This window comes from Podarcis raffonei, chromosome 6, assembly GCF_027172205.1.
Source record: "Podarcis raffonei isolate rPodRaf1 chromosome 6, rPodRaf1.pri, whole genome shotgun sequence".
Lineage (NCBI taxonomy): Eukaryota > Metazoa > Chordata > Lepidosauria > Squamata > Lacertidae > Podarcis > Podarcis raffonei.
The window spans coordinates 43,539,958-43,556,799 of record NC_070607.1 but is presented as its reverse complement, the minus strand read 5'-3'; the positions used below and the strand labels follow the sequence as shown (position 1 = coordinate 43,556,799).

General features: G+C 39.4%; 1 protein-coding gene across 2 annotated transcripts in view; it reads right to left on the bottom strand.

Moving 5' to 3' along the window:
* Positions 1-16,842, bottom strand: part of LRP8 (LDL receptor related protein 8) — a 194,209-nt gene that overhangs the window by 46,801 nt on the left and 130,566 nt on the right. For both annotated transcript variants that reach the window (XM_053392404.1, XM_053392406.1), the window contains exon 4: positions 2,226-2,354. In XM_053392404.1, the coding sequence (XP_053248379.1) occupies positions 2,226-2,354 (129 nt within the window). The remainder of the gene's footprint in view (positions 1-2,225; positions 2,355-16,842) is intronic.

The window sequence follows — 16,842 nt, the reverse complement described above, 5'->3', positions numbered from 1 at the left end:
AGGACAAGCAAACAGCAAAGATGAGAAAGAAGATGACAAAGATTCTAAGCAGAGAAGAAACAGGGATGCTTACAGAGTATCAGTAGATAAGCTTAGAGGGATTTTATCAGATTTGGATAACAGAAAGGATTGAAATCAATCCTTTAAAACTCAGAAGGCTTGTGAACAGCAGAGAGGGGGTCATCTTCATCCGGAGAAGAATGGCTTGATTTGACAAATGTGCTCCTTTCCAAGAAAAGAGAACTGCCCACAACCCAAGGCGGAGAAGAGATGTGGGACACCTAGGCCACAAAAGCAACCTTTCCATTCTCTGGTTCTGCCATGCTTAGTCTGCCATGCAGTGTGTAAAACAAGCCCCTAGCTGTACGAATAAAACCAGCCTCTTGTATGGCTGTGCAGCTATTCACACAAATGGAGGGAGACTAGGGATGGGGGAATCAGTCGATTTCAGGATTTTGGTTTCTCCTATTTCTTGTCCTCACACATTTCCACATCAGTTTGCATGCGTGCGCACGAATGCACGCAAGCACTATATATATCATGAAAATTCATTACCATTTTAGTTAACTTTTCTGCTAATGTATACATTTTTGCCTGCATTTCCTCACAATGTACACATTTTTGCAAAGCAATTTTCCCCAATATAGAGCATAAAAAGGGCTGTTGATGGCTATGCTCTGCCTCCAAGAATGGAGACCCCAATGCTTCTGAAAAGCAGCTGCTGGAAACCACAGAAGAGTTTTGGAAGAGTTTGGATTTGATATCCCGCCTTTCACTCCCTTTAAGGAGTCTCAAAGCGGCTAACATTCTCCTTTCCCTTCCTCCCCCACAACAAACACTCTGTGAGGTGAGTGGGGCTGAGAGACTTCAAAGAAGTGTGACTGGCCCAAGGTCACCCAGCAACTGCATGAGGAGGAGCGGAGACGCGAACCTGGTTCCTCAGATTACGAGACTACTGCTCTTAACCACTACACCACACTGGCTCTCACAGCAGGTGAGTGTGCTCTTGTGCCTGAATCCTGCTTGTGGTTTCCCATAAGGATCTGGTTGGCCACTGTGAGAACAGGGTGCTGGACTAGATGGGCCACTAGCCCAATCCACAAGGCTCTTCTTGTGTTCTTATTTTTGTATATTATTTTCACTACTATATATGTTTTTGTACATATTACTTGTCTGGAGAATTGCTAGCTAAAGTGTGAACTCTGAAGGATAGCTTGTTTTGGTTTGTGCATTGCTATGGAATGTACAAATTTGGTAGATTTGCCTTTAAGCATGAACTAAATTGAATTTGTCCCCCTGTCCCTACAAGAGACACTGCTTTGTTCCTTTATGTATGATTCTTTACTCACCCATAGAGGTTTTACAATACTGTACATAGAGCTATTGGGAGGATAAAGACAGTAGCACTATCTGCTTGCTTGAAACCATTTACAATAGATATTGCCTTTCGATCTTTGTGGGTTACTAAAAACACAACAGTCACCTATTCAGTGGCTAATGGCTGAAGAGTACTGGAGCAAGATCAGTCTCTCAGTCCACATTCCCAAGTACTAGCTAATATGTAGGTGGAACTTGCAGCAAAAAATTAATAGCTGAAAATGAATTACCTGCGACTTCAACAGCTTGAGAAAATCTTACTGCAGTGTTTGGGAAACAGAAAACATATCCAGCCTTCTGGGGAATCCCACAAATTATTTTCTCATTTTAACTTTGCAGTGTGCTTTACGGAGTGGCATTTTCTCCCTGAAGGACTATTATTATGTGCTGTAGATTCTGACCCTGCCTAGAATATTCTTTCCAGAGTTTGAAGTTTGAATATAGAATGGAATCCTCTTAAAGGAATAAAGTGCCAATTCAATGTTTCTCCACCACTACTCCTACTCATGGGTAGAGGCAGTGGACCTGCAGCCCACACTAGTTCCCAACTCATCTATGCTCTGGGGGGGGGGGGTCTGTGGAGCTTGCATAGGCTGGGTGGCATGTGTGTCCCTACAATCTAATGTTGGTAAGATTGTCTTCAACGCCCTTCCTAAAACCTACAGCATATGGAAAAACAAATATTGATTTTTGTGGCTTAAGATGTAGTACAAACACATTTAATCAGAAAGGCTGGGGTAGATAGGAAATACAGGAGGGAAGGGATACAAAAACTGGCGTCAGATAATTTGGAGTTTGAGTTCATTGAGGTCAAATAACAGCATCAGTATGAAAGGCCCAGGACTCACCATTAGTGCACCCGGCCTCATCAATTCCACTTTCACAGTCTTTTTCTCCATCACACCTCCATGAAGATGGGATGCATTTGTTGCTGGAGTCTCCACAGCTGATTTTTTCAGCTAAGCATACTTGTTTGGCTAAAAAAAGAAGTACAAAAATAACATAATTAATGAATAAAAAAAACTATATATAACTTTACCTCAGAGTGCCCCATATTTCCATCAGGCAGCAGACACAGTAGAAAGACAGGTGGATGTCCTTTGTGGGCGGAAGGAATGATTCACTGAAAGCTTTGTACAATTACCGTATATCTGAAAGCTTTGTACAAGACACTCTCATTGCTGCTTTGCTTTCTAGAATGCTTTCTAAACTTGATCAAAATACTATGCAAATAATTTAGCTGGCATGTATTTTCCTGTTTATTGGTTTGATATATTTTCACTACCTGAAGCACAGTAACAGAGTTAAAAAGAATAGATCTCCTCCAAGTATAGCAGGCTGAATAATCTCATAACCTCAGGATATTATAAAGGAATATAAACAGGTGTAAATTAGTAGACAGTGTACCCAAAATCACTATACTGAAGCTAAACCCAGTGTACCATGAGTGTCTGGAGAAAGAATTTAGGAATTTAATTCTGAATAGATTTAAACAACAAGGCGGAGGGGGAAGCTGCCTAGTTCATTACAAAAACAAGAATCGGTTTCAGTCTGAAATCTCTTTTGCAACACTTTGAACCCATTGCAATGTCCTTGACTACAATACCATAGATGAACACACCCAAAGAATAGGATTAAATCTTTTTTTTTTAAGTACTTCTTTGAGATACTGTATTTAGGAATGCAAATACTAGCTACCTATTCCAGGATAAGGAGAAAGGGTGGTGAAAAGCAGTCCTTACTACTCTTCTTGCTCTTGTGGGTACCATTGCAGAAGATCAGGCTGCTGCCTTTGGAGGCACTGTCTCTTACCCAGTATACAAGTCCAGATTCCCTTCCCCTTATTGTGGTTTCATATGATGATATTTAACATGGAACTGTTTTGGAACACAAGTTAATTTTGATCACGGACGTTTGACAGGCAGATCTGCCTTTGCAACACTAAGATACATATTCGTAAGTTTGAATTTCTCTGCTTCCCACAAATGCACCACTGACCTAATAATAAGAGGAAAGAAGTGTTTGGTGGGCACCACTGAAATTGAAAAGGAACTGGAAATTAAGGGATTAATCAAGCATTTAATAGTGTCCAAAAGGTGATGCTTCCCTGCCACCGCACTCCCATCCCTACATGGAAGCCATAAAAGTGCTCGGTGAATGAAACTGCCCTCATTGACATTTTCTTAGTGGGTTTCCAATCTGAAGGCAATCAAAGCAGCTGCAGCTTCACCGCCTGGTTTTTTTTTTCTAGGTAGCTCATCATTCTAACAGGAAAATGAAAGGCCACCAGGAGCTGTCAATAAAAATGTAGCACGTTACTGAAGTTGAAAAAACAACAACCCTGAATAATTATAGAGTGGATGCTGTCATTACCTAACTTAGTGAAACTGTTTTGAAGACTAATTTCATTTTAGACCAGCCTCTGCCAACCTGGTGTCCTCCAGATATTTTAGATTATAGCTTCCAATACATCTGGAGGGCATTTATATGAACATCGTAACAGCCACAGGCCTGGAATGTAGAAGGCATCCACCTGTCCCTCATCACAAACAAAATGAAGTTCTGAAAGCTCCCCAAATGTTGTGCATTAGCTCAGTGTCCAATGCAAAAGGAGTTACAGAGTGCACAGAGGTAGCCATGCATTTGTCTGGATCACATCAGTTGGGAGTTTCTAAATAGCTGGAAACATATGTGGTTAGTAAACCAGTAGATTAAATGACTGTCTGAACAGCTAGCTTTTCCAACGTTTACACTTTTGGAGTACCAGAGTGATGGTATTCTAACTTTGCTCCCACTGTGCCCTGAATGGAAGAACAATATCTGGAAACCCTCCAGCTATGGAAGTTTTTTTCCTGGCCTGACATGTAAGCAATTTAATTTCTATATACTTACATGCTTACTTGCAACTCTCCCAAAACAGAAGAACCTAAGAGACCGCAGTTTTGGGAAAGAAACAGAACATAATAGAGTTGTTCAGCTGAAATTTATTTGAGAGCAAGTCTCTGAGGAATTGGCCATTTCTGTTTATGTGATTTCTCTCGCCATCAGAAAAAGCCTGAAGGTAAAATAGCTCAGAGTTGTCTTAAACTTGTGCTTTTGGGGAACAAAATCAAGCAATAAAAATATAAAAATTATGGTGAAATGCAGCAAAGTGGCAGGAAGGTTATGTAGGAATCTCAGTATCAATTTGATCTCAGAGCCCACGGCAAGAAACACCTTTGGAAGAATAATGGATATGAGAATGGTAGGACGGGCAGCATCTGTTTATGAAAAGGACACCGGGTTAATCACCACAATGATACAAGTAATTAGATGCATTTTGAAAAGTAAATCTGAGCAGTTAACCCTCAAAGCAGAAAGCCATCAGTTGTCAGTGTACATCAACTATAGGGAGTTCAAACACAACTGGCAGCTAAGCCTGAATCATTTCAATCTCAGCTTTTCACTATGAAATGCAAAGGTAAGGAAAGGAACTTGGGCAAAGAAATGACAAATTAAATCAAAAGTGTTGAGGAAAAGTCAATGCTATTTTGGATTGCTTCATTTCAAATAAAAATGCTATAAGAATACTAGCCAACAGGTCATGAAAGAAGGGTAGAGTTGAAGATGTAGATCTCCTCTGCTTGCTTGCTTTCATTTATTTTAGGCTTTTGCAAATTTGTCTACCCACATTTTTCTCACACTCTTTTACTCTGGTCTTCCCTAATCTTGCAGAGAAAGAGAAGGTTAACTTGTACTTGATAGTGACTGCTATCAAGGCTCTTGAGGTTTGTGTTGACGCAAAGTATAAGGAAGCTGGACTTTTCCAAAACAGCCAATGAAAAAGACTTGGTTAAAAAAATGTCAGACACATCAAGACCAATTTATCACAATGAAGCACAAATGCCAAGGATGGACAACAATGCTTTATTTATACAGAGACAAGAGCGAAGACGACAAGACGGTTCCATTGACTAGCCACAGCAAATGGCCCATTCATTCTTCTTGTTTTCTTTACACCCCAACGCTACAAATTCTTTTACAGAAATTGTAGAGCCTAACTGGCGCCCCACTGCTTGGCTTCCTCTTACGCCACTGCTGAGCTTTTCAAGCATAGAAACATTATGCATATTCAAGGAAAGGGGGAGATAACAAAATGGATTTCCTTTCACAAGACCATTTGTCAGGTTCTCACCATGCAGGTACTCTGCAACCACGTAGAAACGGGAATTCAGCAAATTCTACGTGTGGGAAACCTACAGATCTCTTCATTAGCAGGCTAGACAGTATCTGGGAGCATGAAAAAAAGGCCCATTTTGTGGAAATGTGTCATCTTGAACAATGAGGCTTGCTTTCCCACTACCACCATGTTAAGAATCCTTAACACTATTCTTGATTTCTCCTGAGGACATAGATTAGTATGAGGCAGTAGTGGTTTTGCTGTGGCAACAACCTCAATAAAGTGGCATATGAAAGAGACACATTTCTGAAGGCTGGCCAAGACTTACCACAAATCTCAGTCAAATATTGCTTGTGGTAGGAAAAGGTCACAATATGGGTTAAAAGTACTTGAACTGGTAACCTGTTGTGGAGGTTGAGAAGGCTGGTGCTGGCATAACCCATGTAATTTATTTTTATTTTTCAGTTAACAACTTTATATGTATATGAAACAGCTGTGGGTGACTATGCTAAGGCAGATTAATAGGAAACCACACCCTGGTAAAAATTATAACATTTTCAGATTCATATAATTAACCTACGGCTTTAAGACTTTAATTGCATATTACTGCAGAGAAGCCACAGAAGTAGAGAAAATATCAAACATGAACAGCAAAACTTTATGGTCAGAGCACAGTATTAATAGGATCATAGCTGTGAAGGCTGATAAATATTAGCTCCTAGTATGTGATTTTGTTTGATACAGATTATTTTTTTCACATTCCCAGGAGAATAGAAAAGGATTTGCTTGAGCTTAATTCCTTTGGATGAAGCCGCACAGCCCTCTCACAAATGTAAGTCTTGGGATTTTGTGGCCAAAACTGTTGTATTTGGTCAAGCAGGGTTACAGACTAGTCTCTCCATCCCCCTTTCACTGACTCTGTGGATCATCTGAAGCTTGTTCATCATCAAATAAACATGGCAACCATTGGACAAAGCAATCAGTTGCCTTGCTTTAATGTAGATTAACACACATAATTATCATATTGGAGATAAGAGTAAATAATCAGGCATTCAAAATCCCAGACTTAATCCTAAACACTGAAATTCTACATTTTATAGCAGGAGCTTAGAACACAGTGATAGGCATTCATTTCAGGACATGCCACTAAGGCCTTATAAATCAACTTATTTTTGAGACTAATGATCTAAGTGAGAAAGATGGATCTCCGGTAGCTTTATTGTCATTTAGGCTTGTTGGGGGTGGAGGCTTTTCTTAGGTGGGGCAGAACCTCAGATTTGTATTGATTTGTATTGGTTTTTACTTACTGAGGGGGCAGCTGCCTTGCTGCCCCCCTTGGCTATACCCATGGGGGGGCACAGGAAGGAAACAAGGTTGGAAGAGTGCCACAGTCGAAAAAAGGTTGGGAAACACTGATGTAAACTACTTGTGGTTTTTGTTAATCAACAAAAAAGTGCCAAATAAATTGTGTCAAATAAAATCAATCAATTAGAGTATGGGAGGCTGGGTATCACCTCTGACTGGTAAGCCTTCTGGACATGTTATACCATATTTTTCCATGTATAAGACTAGGTTTTTTTGTTTTTGTTTTTTTACCAAAATAGTAGGTTTAAAATTGGGGCTCGTCTTATTCACGGGTAGTGCTGAGGGGTGTTTTCTTAATTTGGAGTCCCCCAAAATAGGGGGCGTCTTATACACAGAAAATGCAGTAATTCTCATAGGAATGTCTATTTCCATAGCAACATGTGCTTCTTGATGAACCACATTTCAGCCACATATACACTGCACTGCCCCCAGATGACAAAGTAGTGGCTAGGGCAAGGGTAGCTATCTAAGTGCTCTTCAGATGTCATGTACTGAGCCAGAATGGCCAATAGCCAGGGAAGAGGACAGCTGAGTCCAGAACATATGGCTAGGGGGGGGCACTACACTGGCTACCCCATGCCAAGGGCCTCACCTTCCCTGTCCAGACCAAAACCAATTTAAGACTTCAAATCATCAACAGGTGCCAACGCCTAGTGGAGCACTGGACTTCCCTCTTTCTTTATATCAGCTGCCTAAAACAGTCAAGGCAACTTACAAAATACTCTGATAATGCAATCGCAAAACGTAAGAACAATTTTACAAAATTAGGTAACAACCTGAAAGCGAGGATCAATTAAAAACAATTACTTCCCCATTCATTTTGTTGTTTTTTTTAGGAAATATTTATTAAAGTTTTACAAAAGCATGAATACAAAAATACATGAAAGAAAAAATAAAAATACAACATACAAAAGACAAAAAAAATAAGAAAAATTTAAAAACAAATCCATTTTTCATAACTTTAAACTCCTTTGCTTGTTCCTTTGACCTCCTCACACCTCCCCTTTTTGTATTCCCATTTACATAATCAAGTCAGCAAATCCTTACCCTCTTTCATTTATCTTAACTCTATATCTTAACATTTTTTAACTCTATATTTTCATCCATTATCAATTCATTTTTGCATATTCTTATTAACTTTGTTGCTAATGCCACTTATTTTCAATCCAACATCATTTTAACATTCATTGATTTTACAGTATTTCTGCAGATAGTCTTTAAATTTCTTCCAATCTTCTTCCACCAACTCTTCTCCCAGGTCTCGGATTCTGCCAGTCATTTCCGCCAATTCCATATAGTCCATTACCTTCATCTGCCATTCTTCCAGGGTGGGTAAATCTTGTGTCTTCCAATACTTTGCAATAAGTATTCTTGCTGTTGTTGTTGCATACATGAAGAAAGTTCTATCCTTCTTTGGCACCAATTGGCCGACTATGCCCAGGAGAAAGGCCTCTGGTTTCTTCAGAAAGGTATATTTAAATACCTTTTTCATTTCATTATAGATCATCTCCCAGAAAGTCTTAATCTTTGGGCACGTCCACCAAAGGTGAAAGAATGTACCTTCATTTTCTTTACATTTCCAACATTTATTATCGGGCAGATGATATATTTTTGCAAGCTTGACTGGTGTCATGTACCACCTGTATATCATTTTCATAATATTCTCTCTTAAGGCATTACATGCCATAAATTTCATATCGGTGGTCCACAACTGTTCCCAGTCAGCAAACATAATGTTATGTCCAACATCTTATGCCCATTTAATCATAGCAGATTTAACCGTTTCATCCTGCGTATTCCATTTACTTCCCCATTCATTTTGCATCCAGAGACCTCCCTGCTCTTACACAACTGAATCAAAAGCAGGATCAGAAACAAATACTGTCTTTCAGGCAGCTTGGAACTACCTTCTGCTAAAAGACTGGCCATCTTAAATACAGCTGTAACAACACAAATATTACAGTGCTCAGTCAGATATCTTCTGATATATCCTCTTGTTTCAGAGGTATTTGTAGCTTTGCATATGTCTACATGTAGTTTTTGTTGAAAGGCTTATTACTTTTTTACTGCTTCAATACATATTTGACACTCTTTGATTTACACAAATTGGAAGCTTCATAAATGCCTCTTCATCTGTCCCATGTGAGATCGCAGAAAATGTAATTTAGTGAATAATTAGCTATGTTGCTAAGCTAGGCAAGTTCTATATCCAGAAGAAAACCCTTCCTTGTAATAGTTGATGCAAGGAAAAATACCCTTCAACTCAAGGATTTAAAAGGAAGAATAAATGGACAAGGCCAAGGTTGCTCAGGGCTAATTAATTAAAAATAATTCATTATTAATTAATCTGGAGTGTGTGTGTGTGTTCAAATAGCCCAGGATACGTGTAGGAAGTGAGCTGAAGTTGTGTTTGCACATAAACATTATTATTATTTTATTAATTTTATTTGAAACATTTCTATTTCACTTCCCCACTGTTAAGCCTCCAAAGCAGCCCACAACATCAACACTCAACAGCAAGACATCCAGCAGATGCTGAAATGAATAAAACAGTTTTACACTTGCTGTCTAAAAGATGGCAGCAATGGTTCTGGGGAGAGATTCCACAAATCATGCATCACGACAGAAAAGGCCTCATCTCCAGTCTCCACCCACCTAACTTTGGGAAATGGTGGCACTCAAAGCACGGCCTCAAAAACCAAATTTAAGCAATGGGCAAGCCCATATTCATTAGGAGAGATACCACAGATTTATTTATTAATTTTAATCAGGAATACATTGTGATGGTATCGCATAACTACTTCACATACCTTCCCCTATATCAGGGGTGCCCAAACTTTTTTCAAAGAGGGCCAGATTTGATGAAGTAATTTGTTGAGCTTTTTTTGGGATTGAAGTTGCTGAGCCTTTTTTTAGTATTTTACCCCAGGACATATACTGCCACGGGGCCAGATTAAACCGACCGGCGGGCTGGATTAGGCCCCTGAAACAGACTTTGGACATGCCTGCCCTATATGAACTTGCTAGAATGTTCGGTCAAACTGGAGGGAAAAAAGGAACATTGCCCCTGGGCTTTTTCTTTATATTCTGGCAGGTTTAATGCTGGATTTTCTTGCTTTTGTTCAATCAAATTAGACCCATAAGCCTCATATTCTAAAGCTTTTAATTGTTCAGTCAAACCTGCCTTAAGGGATTACCCAAGGAATTAAGGAAAGGAAAGAAAAAACAGCAGTCGCCTGAGGTAGACTTTGAACTAAAGGTTGAATCTAATTGTTTTGGAAAAGTTGGGGATACTTTGAGGTAATTATTAAAGCCAGAAAGCTGCCTATATGAAGCATGCTTTTGAGTAAGTTAAGTATACTGGGAATGTGGCTTAGAGGAGCTCATATGATCAAAGAAAGCATCACATGGAGAAGGGCAGAGGAATCCTTCAGTCAGTTAATTGACTTAAGTGATGGTTTGAGGACAGGGACAAGCTCTCAAGTACATAAAACATTTAATGAACAAAAAAATTGTTTTATCATAACTGATACTGTAATTGCAGGTACTCATGTGACTGGAGTTTCTGCACACCCTTAGGACATTCTTTGCAAACTCATGTTGTACATTTCTTTTCTTTTTTTAATCATATTTGTATGCTGCATCTCCACAGGAGAGCTTACATAGCGTTTTGCCTATTTTTATCTCCACAAGAAACCTATAGGGTAGGTTAAGATAACTTATTACTGGAGCAAGTTTTATCCAATGAACTTCATGGGGGTGCAATGATTTGAACACTTGTCTCCCTGGTCCAAATCCACTACTCTATCCACCACACCACACTGGTGTCAAATCATTTTACATTTCAGAAGCTACATACAGCTTTATACATCAGCTGGAATAAAGTACGGTGCTGCCAGTTCACCTGTATTCAGGTTCTATTCTTCTTCCTGGAGATGAATTGTACCATCCAGTGTCTAGAGCAGTGGTTCTCAAACATTTTTCTCTGGGCAACACTTTCAGAATAAAAATTTGCTTGCACTGCACCAATTTTTTATTGATAAGAAATATATTGGAAAGCAAAAAGAAGCAACTTCTAGCAGTGCTTGATTTATAGCACAGAGCACATCTTTGTTGTTGCTGTTTAGTCGTTTAGTCGTGTCCGACTCTTCGTGACCCCATGGACCAGAGCACGCCAGTCACTCCTGTCTTCCACTGCCTCCCGCACATCTACTTTATAATATAATCATGGGGCATCCAGAAAGTATAAAACAATGCAGCTACATAAGAACATAATTATTCACAAAATGTAATTATAAAAAAGTCTCTTACATATGTATGTATACAAATTCCATGAGGTGTGAGCTTGCTTTTGCCGGGTACAGGCACCCCCCCTTACATTGAATCAACTCAAGCACAGCGCTAGGAAATCAATCAATCAATCAATCAATCAATCAATCAATTCAAACCTAGAATTGGCAGGAGAGAGCTGGAAAGTCCTCATGGCAGCAGTTGTCTGAGGTAGACTTTGAACTAAAGCTTTCATTGCTCTTCTAGATCACTTCCCTAAGTCAACCTAATTCTCTTCCTAATTCTCTCCCCCCCCCCCCCCGTTTCTTGTTCAGACAAAGTCTAAAATCTTAATTGGAATACGTTGACTAAAACCATCAGAATCAACCTACACTGACAACCTTCTTTGCAAAGTTCTATTAGGTCTAGTCTACCATATTTCTCATTCCAGTTGCTTTTCCTCTTTCAAAGCAACTCAGGCCTACTTGATTTTGTAGGGTTGCCATATTTTGAAGAGCAAAAAAGAGGACACATTTGCCGACTTCTACTTTTAACTATGGATCGCTATGACAACTCTTATTTTACATGCCCATGAAAAAAGAGGACGTGTCCTGGAAAATGAGGACATATGGCAGCTCGTTTCAGTGACTTTACTGCCTTTATTGTAGCTGTGCTAGTGGCCATAACTGGAAATCCAGCTCAGGTCTTAGATGTTCAAAAAACACCCCATCTCCCATACACACTGTATAAAAGTACTGAGCAGAAAATGAACTGATCAGTGTGTATGGACTGTAGTGGCATCAGTCATTCACTTAAGGAAAACATCTGTAAATACAACTCACACCTCTGAAATTTATCTTGCATGCCAAATTTGGCATTAATTATAATTGTTTTTCATTATAATTTTTTATTTTACTTGTAAACACTAATGTGTGTCCTCCTTGAGTTGGCTTCATAGGTTACCTTCCTCCATCAGAAGAAGGGAATCTCTGGATCAAAACTGAGATTTCCTACATTTTACTGTTTAAAGAGGCATTGTAATATGTACCATAGACCACATATGACGATAATTAGAGTGCATAAGACTTTATGCAGAACTATAACAGGTTCTATAACATGGTAGGCATACTTGGATTTTGTTTCACTGTTTGGATTTCATTTCATTGCTAGCAGAAAAACTCTAATGCAAGATGTAGAATAATGCTTCAATGAGCAAAGGGCACCTGCCATATGTGGATTCAACCCAGTCACATTGCTTAAGCACAGAGCAACAGATTCTATACTCTGTAACAGAGGCTGGAACTGGAGGACAGGTTTTCAAATTCATCTGACTAACTTAGTCTATTCCAATTTGCCAACAGTAGATACGCAAGCTGAATTATAGATGTCAGACATTGTTAATACAATACATCCATATCCAAGTGGTGAAGTATTAAGACAGGTGGGCTACTTAAACAGTTAAGAATGGTTAGTACCTGTTAAAAACTCATCATGAATATTCATGACATTAATTGCACAACCTTCCACTGCTGCAATAGTTGACGTTCATCAAGGACACAGCTGCTTCAGAGTTTCTCTATAATTAATATATGCTTAGCCATTTCTAAATATAACAATTAATTATGGCCTTTGAAGAATTCATGCTGCACCTTTCATCAAACTCTTCTTATCAAAAGGGAAGGAACAAACTTCATTTCACTGGTGAAACTTTTCTTAATTTTGAATTTTTGTATCTTTTGTTTCCCTGACAATGATCGGGGATGGGGGTGGGGATGCTGTTTACTGCCCACAGGTGGTGATAGAAGGGCCCACCCTGACAGACAGGACAGAGCAGGATTTTCTTAACAAGAATATAACAAGATGCAATTAATAATAATCAAAATACTATTTCCTCAAAGGACCCAGCCAATGAATCCTTGTCCATAAGACTCTTGATTCAATCTAATATTTGATCCCTGTATTCTTATAGGCAGCATATTTCCCAAATGTCACTGGCCTCTAGAGAACCAGGTTTGCAGCCAGGCTTCAGCAAATAATGGCAAGTGTGGCACCACCCTCTGGCAAGCATGATACAGCCAGCCTTCCTTCCAACTTCGAAGCTGCAGAAGTGGGCAGGGATCATCTGGGAGTTTGTACAGTGATTCCTCCCACCTCCTAGCTCCAAACTTGGAATGAAGCCTGAGGTTTGTTTGGTAGCTGGGTGGCCAAGGCTCAACTGGCAACTCCACCAAAACCATTTTTCCTATTCTTGAGCAGGAAAAGCAGACAAGGGGATGGGAAAAGAACCTGAGAAGAGCTTTGCTGGATCAGGTCAGGCCAAAAGCATCCTGACCAGCCTGTTGCCCACAAGCAGCCCTCTCTCCACCTGGTATTTAGAGACACTGTGCCTTGACAGACAAGGGACAGGCGATTACCATGTTTGTTCTGACCTGAAAGGAAAGCAGCAGAAGGCTACACATGTCAAAATTTTGCTCATACTGAGCAATCAGGACTGTAGGGAAGAAACCTTCTTCCAACCTTGATCCACTTTCAGGGAGGGTGAAAAAATGGGCAAAAGAGCCCTGCAGGTGTGTTGTCCAAGAACATTCAATTGTCCTTCATTCAGTGCCACTGATCTGCACAGAGAAACTGATTTCCATGTGCAGGTTTGCTGCAGAACATGTGCTGGTGCACATATAGCATGCTATCGCATCAGATAACCTGTCTGCACACCTTACTGGGGGCTGGCTGGGATTGGCTAGTCTCATTTAAAGAGGATCCAGGGGGTATTTATACCTCTGCACACAATTCATATCTACTGAGCCATAAGCATTTCCCCCTCCCCTTCCACTTCATGACTGTATTTATGGGTGAGTAAGAGAAACCCCTTGTAAACAAAATCACCTCGTTTGGCAAGGCATAGTAAAGCTGCTTGCATAATTCTGGCTTTCCCTTCCAACCTCTCCCACTCTGCCCACAGATGTCATAAAGTGTTTCACTTAGAATGATGTCCATGAAGTTAAATAAAGAGAAGAAAACTGACTTAGCAGTGTGTTTCAATAGCTGCAGACTGATTTGAAGGCTGCATAGAAATATAAATGTTACTGCATCCTCTATAAATGCATTACACTCCTAAAGCAGCTTATTTTAATCAAAGTTATCATGCCAAGAGAAGAAACATCCTGAGCACATTTAAATAATAATACCAGTTTATATTTTATCCCTTGATTCAGATTGCAACCATCCTTGATCCACTTATATCAAAAGCACTGTGACAGACTGAGACAATCTGTGCCAAACTGTGTACTGCTGGACAGTTGCTTGATGGACTGTGGTTTGTATGGGAAAATGGTCCAAATCCACATGCTGGAAAGTTATTGCTGATTATTCTTCATAGCATTTGACACCAGTAAATCTATAAAATAGGAAAGAAGAATCTAGGCAAATACTACATAGAGAGCTAGAGATGCCCTTTTCCATAGCTAATGGAGGATCTTTTTTCTAAAAAACTGAGTAATAAGCATTATGGAAAAGAGGCTGTGGAATGAAATAGTGCCTGTCTTTGTTTGTTGTATACAATTTCAAGTACAGTGGTACCTCGGGTTACATACGCTTCAGGTTACATATGCTTCAGGTTACAGACTCCGCTAACCCAGAAATTCAGGTTAAGAACTTTGCTTCAGGATAAGAACAGAAATTGGGTGGCGGCGGCACAGCAGCAGCAGGAGGCCCCATTAGCTAAAGTGGTGCTTCAGGTTAAGAACAGTTTCAGGTTATGAACAGACCTCCGGAATGAATTAAGTACTTAACCCGAGGTACTACTGTATGCTACCTCAAACAGGAAGCTGCTCGAACATGAAACAGGAAGTGACTGATAACATCGGCATTATCTGAACCAGGGATGGGGAACCTCCAAGTGTTGGCTGGCTCCAACTCCCATCAGTCCCAACCAGCATAGCCAGTAGTCAGGGATTATAAGGAGTCCATCATCTAGACGGCTACAAATTCCCTATCCCAATCTACTGACTAGCAACACCTCTTCAGGTTTTCTGACAGGAGTTTTTTCATAGCCCACCTGTATGTGCCTGGGACTGATTCTGGGACCTTTCGCATATAAAGCATTTGTTCTACCACTGAGTTATGGTCCTTTTCTATAATGCATCAAAAGACAGTAGGATAGAAATTATTAATTAATTATCTATGTTGAACGGGGCTAAGCCTAGCCAAACGAATATTATAGCAACACTCTCAATTTCATTATTGCTATGGGCCTGATTATAGCGGGGGTGGGGGGAAATCTAACAAATTAGAAGCTGAAAATATTTCAGGGTAGATGTAGAATACAGAAGTTATACTAGAGTTAACTTATTCTACCTAACCATGCAAGAGAAAACTAGCTAGTATATAAGTTAAACATTAAACATTAATTAGGGATAATTTGCATTTCAGATCATGTTCTGTTGGTTGATAAATATGTAATAATATACTTAAAATCACCATTTTAAATTATCAGCCACAGGTTATTTAGAGAGACTATTAAATGTCTATGCAGCTCCAGTAAACAATTCAGATTGCAGCTTTACCAGGGAGCTGTCCTTGGTCCTAGAACATCAGCTTTCATTCTGTAATGATCAGGAATGCATTCAACAACTAATGTGTATGTCTCCATACCATTTTTTTTAATCTACAAAGGTATGTATGCAAGGGGTGTGTGTGTGTTCAGGGCAAAACATGTGTGAAAGTTGCACAGTGGGTGGTAGCTTCTGGAGACACATTAATACATTACAGTATTTTTAAAAAGGAAAGAGAGACACATATTAAGCATGATTACTTCTGACATCTGTATATAACCACCTATGTATATGTCATATGTCTGCATTTCTCAACTATCTTCCCAAGTCAATTCCCACATTTCTGCTATGTAGTTTGATCCTTTTCTCTTCTAGAGCTGTGGAAATCATGTCTTATTTCCAAAGGTCCCTCTGCCTTGCAGCCTGAAGAATGTTATTGTCCTGTATAACCCTGTCCCCTTTCCCCATCCCGGTTTTTTAATCTACTTGTTCCTGAAGGAACAGTTTACCTTGCTTCCTGAACGTTTTGCTAATCTTGTATATAGAAAGACTAGTCAATTATTTCCTTAATTTGGGAAGGCCCATTATGCTAAATGCAAAGATCTCCCTGCCATCAGAATTAGACATTTCCTCAAATGTTTGTATATCCAGATGGAATGGAACAGGTTTCCCTAGGAAACTATAAAGAATTTGCATTGCAGTCCTGCTTTCACTTGCAATTTGTGTTGCAGATGCCTACAATTCCTGAAACTAGTACAGTTTTTATAAATAATACAAAAGGTCTATAAATATAGCTTTGCTTATTAAAAATCAGTAGCATAAGGAGAGCTATATTTAAATTCTCCAAAATCTTTTTATTACATACAGTCCTTGGTTGTTGAGAGAGAGAAATTACAGTTCATGCCTATTTAAATTATTTGTGAAAGCCACATAGGATTTCATTTTTTTAATGAGACATTTAAATTATTGGAGACCACCAAACTTCCAATCTCACACTCAAGTGGATAAAAATTATTCACATATAGTATCTGAAATGACTCTATTTCTGACCACATTGAGTGATTGAAATGCTTCTCTACTACAGAACTGCACAGATGTCACGCAAGTTGGCTTGCTCCACTT